Source organism: Engraulis encrasicolus, chromosome 21 (assembly GCF_034702125.1).
Source record: "Engraulis encrasicolus isolate BLACKSEA-1 chromosome 21, IST_EnEncr_1.0, whole genome shotgun sequence".
Taxonomy (NCBI): domain Eukaryota; kingdom Metazoa; phylum Chordata; class Actinopteri; order Clupeiformes; family Engraulidae; genus Engraulis; species Engraulis encrasicolus.
Window position 1 is genome coordinate 23,946,585 of NC_085877.1, and position 9,612 is coordinate 23,956,196.

Sequence of the window (9,612 nt, forward strand, 5' to 3'; positions counted from 1 at the left end):
CTAGTAGGCCACGGCGGAAAGGAATAACCCGTTTGTTGAGCCAACTGTTTTAATACAGGTGACCCTGCATGCCAAGTTATCCGAGTGAGCGCAAGGCAAGGACAGATTCGCGACGGCTACTCCTGTGTGTCGCGACACTAACCTTTCAGCTTAGGATCATTCTCTAATGTCATGAGCCCTGGCTGCCAGCAGACGCCCTGACCAGGTATAGCACCACAGTGCGGCTGACAGGGAGGGACCAACGGGTATGTTGTCCTGGGCACGCCACAGGCAGAGATGGGGCCCAGAATTTCCCATGGAGAGATGGGGCCCAGAATATTGTCCTACTTACATTGTATGTATTGGGAGGGGACTGGGAGCCCTTTCAAATGATTTTGTCTTGGGCCCATAATAGGCTGTCAGCGGCTGGGTACCACCATAGCGCTAGGATCACCTGTTGCTTTTTTGTTTTACATTTTTTTTAATAACTTAGTTAGTTAAGCCAGCTAGTCAAAGTGTAATTAGTTACGCAGAATAGAGGTTACAATGTCGACATGAGTTAACCCAGAATGTCCACCGTTTGGCCTTGCTGCTCTTGGTGACCAGCAGGTGTCTGGCTGCTTAGCTTTGCATGTAATGGCACATTGTCGTCGTGGCCCCAGAATTTGGCTACAGGAGCAAAACCCATTAAAGCGGCACGCACAGTAACTCGGGATGCATGGATACGCTGTCTGGTAGGGTTATTCTTGGAGACTGTTTTCAGCAACCTGTGAGACTCAACATGTAAGTCTGTAGGTTACACATTTAATATTAGCTATTGTTCATGAGTTAACCAATGATGATGTTCATGGGCTGTTGGTAGTCCGGTCAAGTCATGCTGCAGCTTTATTGTCAGTTTCTTCATATGCACAGGTAACACAAGGACATTTCTCTCTACCCCATGCAAAGACATGGACATACACAGGACTGACATTAACAAAATATAGAATGCAAGTAAAAAGTGGTCTGATAATGAAGTAATGGAGTAATACATAACAATTGAAACATGTAACATTTTCAACATTTAACATGTGAAACATTTAACTTATAGAAAAAGCTATAGGCTAAGACCTGCAAATAAGACCATGGCTTGTGACACACTACAGTAGGCCTACAGCACAGTCCAGGGCAGTCTCAGGTGGGTCAGACTCAGGTTATCAAGTAGCAGCACGTAACCCCTGTTGGCCATGCATAGCTAAAAGTTTATTTTTATTTAATTTATAATAGTGTGTACGTATACCCTTATATAAAAAGTGTGTGCTGCAGTGTATAAGAAGTTTATAAGAAGTATACGACGTGTAAGAAGTGTGTGCAGTATTTTAGACAGAAATACGTCATTTTGCAGCACTTTGGACACACACACTGAAGTCCTGGAATAAAAGAAAAAAATGCAGGAGAAGTAGAGTTTTTTTTTAAAATAAGGGTAGGCCTATTAAATAAGATAGGCCTGTTAAAAATGGGGGGTGGAGTCACAGCAGGCAAGTTATGAAATTAACCAAGCAACAGGTTACCAAGTAGGCTACTGTACTAGGGTACTGGGTTTGGTGTGCCACCTATGACCTACAGAGCCACGACTGAGCTATAATTAACCGGGCCTCTGTTTCCATTTTAATCAAACCAATTAAATCATGTCGTTGTTAGCGCTCCTGACAGTTAATGTCTGCCTTGGCTTAAAGTCTGCACAAGCTGATCTGATCTTCCAGTCACCTCTAGGCTCCCCCCACCCCATCCCATCCTAAGTGGCCAGGGCTGGACTGGAACCAAGAAAATACTAGCCGGGCATTTTTGGCTTGGTCCAGCCCATGATATATAGAGAACTTTTCCGTTATACCGTATATCCGAATTGACTCAAGACAATAACTTTTCAATTCAAGCGTACTTTGTCATCAAAAATCTATGCAACATAGCACAGAAGTTTGAAATTGTGTTTGATCAATCTGCAGTGTGTCTGCAGTTAAACTAAAGCATATAAATAAGACTCTAAGTTATAACTCCAATCTATAAATTGTCTTCCCCCCACCCAAAAAAAAGAACAGCTCTGCCTGGCCAGGGTTGCCAGATATGCCAAATTTCCAGCCCAATTAATACTCAAATCCGTCTGGATTGCATGAAATCCCATTAGATTTGCACTACATTGTATAGATTTCAATGCTGATACCTCTACAGAAAAAACCACCAAATATATTTTTAATTCACCCATAGAGATCATCCTAAAAGGCAGGAAACCAACCAATCTGGCAACCCTGTGCCAGGCCCATGAGGACTGGCGGCCCACTGGGGAAATGCCCTGTATGCCAGATTACCACTCCTCCACATGCTAAGTGGCTAATGACCGGGCCCCGTAATCCCCCCTCAAAACAACTACAAAGATGCTAATTCGATCCCCCATATAAATACCGCTTGACTCATGGTTCGTCTTCCTTACTAGTACGAGATCACCACCACGTCTGGCAGTCACCAGCTAAGAGCGAGATTGAGATTTGCTTTACGCACTAGAGAAACACGACTGAGATTGGCTTTTACGCACAAGAGAAACGGGCATATGGGGTCTCTGTGAGAAGTGGAGTTACAGCCTGTTCCTCAAGCATGTGGACTGATGTGTACATTCTTCCAGATATTTGATGTTTGATGATAATTATCTCTATAAATTATTGATTTAAAAGCATAGGTGTTGTTTTTAAAACTCAGAATTCAGGTCAGGACTGGACATGTTCCCCTTGCCGATGTTTACACCCGAGCAGGTGGCTCGCGTGTGTGAGAACTTGGAGGAGACGGGGGATATCGAGCGACTGGGTCGCTTTCTCTGGTCGCTCCCGGCAGCGGTGCCCGGCTCCGCGAGCGAGGCCCTGAACAGACACGAGTCGGTGATGCGCGCCAGGGCCCTCGTGGCGTTCCACACCGGCAACTTCGAGGCGCTCTATCAAATCCTGCAGAGCCACCGATTTACGCGGGAGTCGCACGCCAAGCTCCAAGACCTGTGGCTGGACGCGCACTATCGCGAGGCGGAGCGGCTGCGAGGGAGGCCACTGGGGCCGGTGGAGAAGTACCGGATCCGCAAGAAGTATCCTCTGCCGCGCACCATCTGGGACGGGGAGCAGAAGACGCACTGTTTCAAGGTGAGCTTGCCACGTATGCTTACGCCAACACCAAGGCAACGTTTCCAAATGATGTTTATGACAATGCTGTACATGGGAGGGAGTGATTACATTGTATATTGCAGCCATTATTTGCCATAACTGTTTGCTTGAGCTTATGCATCATCATTTACCACTGGCACGCAGAAGCTACATTGTAGGTTGCTGTCTGTGTCGCTCACGCCCACAGCAGTAGACTGTATCGTGATTTGTTTATTCCACTTCAGAATAACAAAACCACAGCGTGCTGAGACACCACCCATTGTGTTTTTATGGTTAAGATAACAGTGCAGTTTTCGTGAAAGTGATCCAGTTAGCAAGCAATACAAACGTGAGTCCAAAGTTCAACATTATCACCATGCTATCCAAATAACCAATTACCAAAATAGTCAGCTCAAATGTGCATCTTTTTTCTTGCCTGGTTCTTTTGTAGCTTTCACACTGTATTCCAACCAACAGCACCTCAGATTCAGAATAGGTTTTACTGTCCACAGTAGGCCCTTTGTAAACATGTTGGCTACAAGGCCATCAGTCGATAAGATAAAAAAAAATGTTATCGTCTGCAACACATATGTCACCGAAAATTGTATATTGGTTTGTTGTTCGCTCTCTACACACACATAATGTATAACTTGAAATAGTGTATGCATATGTATATAGTAACCTAAAATACTGTACGTATAATAAGCAATAATGTAGGCCTACATATCAGATCACCACACCTGTTTAACAGAGTAACAATCGGTTACCAGTATGAAATACTGTAGGCCTACTATGAGATTGGCTCTTGTACATTTTTGCATCTACAGTTTAATGGTATGTAACTTGCCATAGGCTACATACAGTGTAATGATACAGTAGAGACATTTTACCCCCAGTTACATTATTAGCCTACATTGTAATAATGTAGCAGCGTTATTAAATAGGCTCCTGAGGATGGAGGATGGACCATGTACAGTTTGGTGTCTAGTCAGTTGTCAGAGTATAGAATCAGTCTTACAGTTGGTCCATAAAACCCAGAGATCCAGTTAATGACTTTACTTCCTGATCTTGTATAGTTAGCCTAGTTACAGATAAAGTAGAGTAGTTTGGTGTCGTGTCAGTTGTCAGAGCATAGCATCAGTGTTACAGTTGCTCTGTAAAGCCCAGAGATCCACATAACGACTTTACTACAGTAGAGTAGTTTGGTGTCGTGTCAGTTGTCAGAGCATAGCATCAGGGTTACAGTTGGTCTCCAAATCCCCTACAGACCCACAGAGGTGTTTAACGTCTGACTCGGAAAGTAAGACAGTAAGCTTTAATGCGGCCTTAGACAACCTAAGCCTTCCCTGTCACGTAGATACGGTAATGCCATTACTAATGCCCTAATGCCAACTACACTGACAGTAAATGTCATGGCATAGCATATGTGTGCTATATAACACCTCTTTGGACTGGTGCTATACCGAGGGGGCATATGGTGGAAAGTGAACTCTCTGTCCTATGTATATGTCGTGTATGTACCAGGGCTCTAAATGAACTAGCCAAATTGCCAAACGCTGATGAAAATTCAGTTTGGCTGGTAGAAAAAAATGCCCACTAGCCACTTTGATTGATAGTGAGTGTTTGTTTGGCCAATATGATCAACATACTCGTAATTGCCAAATTTCGCTAATGATAAGAAATAGTTAATTTGTAGCCCTGGTACATGAACTCTGCATTACTTGACATTGCATTACACTTAACAGATGCTTGGGTACAAAGCGACATACAGAAGAAAGAAGCTATTGTAAGAAAGCTATTACAAATGTGTGGAGGGGTAGTAGAGAAGAGAGGAGAAGAGTAGAGTAGATAGGAGTAGAGTAGAGAGGAGTACAGTAAAATAGAGTAGAGTAGAGTAGAGTTACATTAATTGATCCCCACGGGAAAATCCAGGTGTCAAATATCTTACACATAATCCAGACAATGAACATTGTAGAGACACATACACACAACAGGCATTAAGACAGGTCAAAGTTCAGATTTAACAAAAATACAAACATATTCTTTTAGTTGAGATAGACAAGAAGATTAAACCAAGAAGCAACGAAGCAACGAACCGTGATGTAGTATTAAAAGTGAAAAAGAAAAAAACAGGATATAGAGTTATATATGAGTCTAGTCTATGTTATAACCTCACTGTCACCAAACTTGTAATGGCTATGTCTTAATCTGTTACTTAAGGCTCTCGGTAATGTCATAGCAATGTTGTTATGACGTAGTTGAGTGTTTCCAGCAAATAGTGAATAGGACTCCGGCGACCCCATCTGCAGTAATTTAAGAGGCTACAGTAAGCGCAGGCAGGTTGTGAGTGGAGATGGCTTAGTGAGTTCAGTGGTCAGGGAGTACACCTGAAAATTATGTAGTCAGTGATGGGTAACCTAGATACATTCGTTTCCACTCTACATCCCCCCAGTGGGCGTTAAGGAGTTCTCGGGGGGCGTTGAGAAGGAGGCAGATGAAAGGGGGGTGGCTCTCAGCTGCAAATGGGGGGCATTAGTTTATTTCATTTTTTAATACTGGGGGGGGGGGGGGTCGTTGGCAGGCTTGTGATGAGGTCAAGGGGGCATTGTCAGACTTATGAGGTCAAGGGGGTGTTTGTTCAAAAAGGTTCAGAAACACTGCCCTACACCTTCATCCATGCCTGAAGAAGCACCCTAGAGACAGCTCGACTCACGTTGGTCTTTATAGGAAGAACGTACCCAGTCAGGAAGGACAATCAGTCAGTACTACCCTACACAATAGCATAGTATATAGTTTTGTAATTTTCTATTATTTATAGTTGTAATTTTTATAATTGTAGTTTTCTGTCATTTATAACTTTAGACTCTGTTGTATGCGCCTTGAAGGAAGGTCATCCCATTGTACTGTGTACAATGACAATAAAGGATCACTATTCTAGTGTGTTGTACAACCGTTTTGACACGTGTTGTATAAGCAACATAATAGCCAGTCTTTTGTGTGTTATGACACTTGTGTGTCACACTGGAGTAGTAGTAAGAGACATCCACTTACAAAAGCAAATCACGGTTTAACCTTTCCTCTTTCTCGGTTAACCAGGTCACGGGTTACATGACATGATAGGAGTCAGGGTGTGATGTTGTACAACACAGCGCTGTGTAGAGTGAACGCTTGTATTTAGATGGGTAGTTCGTATGGAGGAAATATTTTGTAATAGTTGTTAGTAATTGTATAGTAACATGAAAGGTCATAGAAAAGCAGCAAGTACAAGGGATAACAGGGCTATTGTTTTGACGTATGCAGTAGCCGCGTTGCGTAAAACCAACTACTCATTCATACCAAATAGTTTCCAACCAATAGGTTGGAAGTAGAGTTGTCTCTCAGAGAACTACAGACTGTCGCACCACTCCAAATTTGTGTAGTGTGGTATTAGACTGGTATTAGACAGCGCGGTGGTTCCCAATCTTTTTTGGCCCGGGAACCCATTTTGACATCCAAAATTCTCGGGGACTCCCGTATACAAGTTTTTATTCATTACTTGGAGACGTCTGAAGAACGGTTTTCACCCGAAATGTTACGCAAAAAAATTAAGAAGCAGATAAATCCTGGTTGAAGCTGACTTTTTCAGTTTTATCGATGTATTGTCAGTTCTCCGCTCTGCAGAGTTTGCATTCAGGGAAGAGCATTCTTACACAATGCAAGATTGAAAATCAAATTAGTGTTGTTACATTGTTTAGCTGGTGCTTGAAATTGATGTTACCAGAGTGTGTAGCTTTAGCTGTTGCTACCAGTAACCGGCTTGAAGTGCGACCCGCCCTGGCCTGTGATGACCAGGTTAAGCTCCGAGGCTGAGCCGACTCCTGTGTCTCACATCTGCCACCATACACACACACACACACACACACACACACACACACACACACACACACACACACACACACACACACACACACACACACACACACACACACACACACACACACGCACACACACATTGCTTTTGAACACGACAACAGTCCCCTTTCTACCATCTGAATGTCGCACAAACAACATGCACACACAGAAACACACTCACAATCATGGATATAACGACACATTGTCACAATATGCAGTCTCAGTAGGAAGTAGTCAAACAGTTCAACACGCTCAAAAGACAGGATATTGGCATCAGACATACTGTATTACAGACTTTCTTAATAGTTATCCATGAAAACCCTAACTTTTTTGAATGGGCAGCATGAAGTCTGGAAAAAAACTGCTAGAAGTATTGCACAGTACTCCTTTAACAAAGTTACTGAGTCTGCCTGGTGTGCATTTCTGGAGCAGTGGCAGGATAGATTGGTGTGGAGGGAATTAACAGACTTGTGTGTACAATAATAACTTCAGACAGGAATCACACCCATGCAGGGGAAACAAGATGAACTGTGTAACTTGTCACCATCCCGGCAATCCTCTCTGGAGTGGAGTTACTGACATGGCCCAACTCCAATCCTCCAATTTGGCCTTTGGCGCCCTCCATTGACAAGATTTGTTATTGCACCCTGAAGATTCAGGTGTCGTCCTAAACCTGTATTGTGTGGCTGCCTGGTTGTTGTTGGTCTAACCTTGCTACTGAAGTCAAAGCCAATCATTCGAACATTTGCTCTGGCACCTGGTTGTCTATAAATACGCCTTTAATCAGATTGGCCTATTATTTTCTCTGTGAAGATTAAGGCACCCCTTTCCCAACGCCATGCCAGGTGTTTTAAATAGTTGCAACTTGTTGTCACCAATCCTGCCTACCAGTCCTAACCCAGTGATCTCATTAGAGGCAGGGAGAACGCTGCTGTGTTTGGAGGTGAGAGGAAGTAGAGACCTCTTTAAGAACAATAACACACAGGGCCCCGGGCAAGACACTGATAGCCCCCCCCCATATGTCCTGAGATTCACTTGTTCAATACTTAATTCTTTTTTAGAGTCCACACATTCACTAGCCAGGCCGTGCCCTCCTAGTGACGCAACACCTTCAGCGTTGCTACTAGTCAGGTCAAGAGCAATGCAAGTACTTTCTGAGTTCCCGAAAATACAGGAACTACTCCCACTTTGTCAAGAAGCAAACAACCATTAGCAAACCAAGGGAGGCGGGTCAACCATGACGTTTGGGAAATATTAATTGTTATGCTCTTGGTCAGACCAAGTCTCGAAGAGATTTGAAAGTCGATGATAATCAGGATACACATTCACCACAATGGTGCCTCCTCGTTTTTTAGTGGACATTTTTATTGACGTAGTAATAATAAAAGTGGGTCTTGAGATCATTTTCTATTACTTAAACATATATTTGTGTGTGTGTGTATGTGTTGCTGTTGATTTATTATTTGAGTTTTATGGTTTATTGGGTCAGAGGGTGGTCGGGCCTTGAACATTTGTGAACATTTCAAGTGAGTTCAATGTTGGGAAAGGGGGTTGGGAACCCCTTGTGCTGCCTCAGTTACCTGCTACATGATCCCCCATACTCACGTCACGTGGTGTGTGTTCCCTGTCCCTTGTGAAGCAGGAGCGCACTAGGAGTCTGCTGCGGGAGTGGTACCTCCAGGACCCGTACCCCAACCCGTCCCGCAAGCGCCACCTGGCCCAGGCCACGGGACTCACACCCACGCAGGTGGGCAACTGGTTCAAGAACCGCCGGCAGAGGGACCGCGCCGCCTCCGCCAAGAACAGGTGGGCGATGCCGCTTAGTGCTTTACGTCAGTGGTGGTTCTCAACCCCTTTTTTTAAACAAATGCCCCTGTTGACCTCATAAGAAGCCTCCCAACGCCCCTCGTCCTCATCATAGGCCTGCCAACGCCCCACTTAGTATTAAAACATGAAGTAGACTATTTCCGACTCATGGCAATGAGTAATATACATACATGATAATGTGCTATATTAATATTGATTGATTGATTGATTGATTGATTGATTGATTGATTGATTGATTGATTGATTGATTGATTGATTGATATCATGAAGTAATTCCCCCTCCCCTATTCTTCCAGACTCCAGCAGGACCCCAGCCTGATGCCGTCGGGCAGCTCTCCGGAGTGTTCCTCCGAGGGCCACCACCACCACCATCACCACCACCACCTGTCCTCCTCCTCGCCCTCCCCACGCAGGGGCCCCGGCAGCCCCCCGGCCAGTGACTGCAGCTCGGGCACCGGGCCCCGGGGGACCAGGGCCTCCAGCCCGGACATCTCCGTCAGCAGTGACGACGAGTTTGAGCCTTGAAATACGTTTTCTTTTTTTTGGATCCTTAAATCCTTCGTACTGTGTCCTCCTAACCCATACCTCTTCCTCTGTACTTGGACTTGTGCCCCAGGTACCTCATTCATATTGTAGGTAAAAGCTCATCCAAGCGTCTGACCTGGGAGCAGGACCAATAAATAGCCAGATAAAAGGAGAGAAAAGTCCGCTGCAACTAGGATTTTTTGCTCCCACTTATTTTTTATTTTTCCGTGACGTT

The 9,612-nt window shown here is 44.4% G+C and overlaps 1 protein-coding gene across 1 annotated transcript; it reads left to right on the forward strand.

Annotated features, from left to right (window-relative positions):
• Positions 1-2,726: 2,726 nt before the first annotated feature.
• On the forward strand, positions 2,727-9,377 carry six7 (SIX homeobox 7). Its single transcript, XM_063186802.1, has 3 exons — positions 2,727-3,134; positions 8,668-8,831; positions 9,149-9,377. The coding sequence occupies exons 1-3, from the start codon at positions 2,727-2,729 to the stop codon at positions 9,375-9,377; spliced, it is 801 nt and encodes a 266-aa protein (XP_063042872.1).
• Positions 9,378-9,612: the final 235 nt, after the last annotated feature.

Excerpts from the sequence above, each read along its gene's own strand:
- six7 (XM_063186802.1), top strand. The coding sequence starts at position 2,727 with ATGTTCCCCTTGCCGATGTTTACACCCGAGCAGGTGGCTCGCGTGTGT. Across the intron at positions 3,135-8,667 it reads AGAAGACGCACTGTTTCAAG|GAGCGCACTAGGAGTCTGCT; the intron begins GTGAGCTTGCCA and ends CTTGTGAAGCAG. Across the intron at positions 8,832-9,148 it reads GCCGCCTCCGCCAAGAACAG|ACTCCAGCAGGACCCCAGCC; the intron begins GTGGGCGATGCC and ends CTATTCTTCCAG.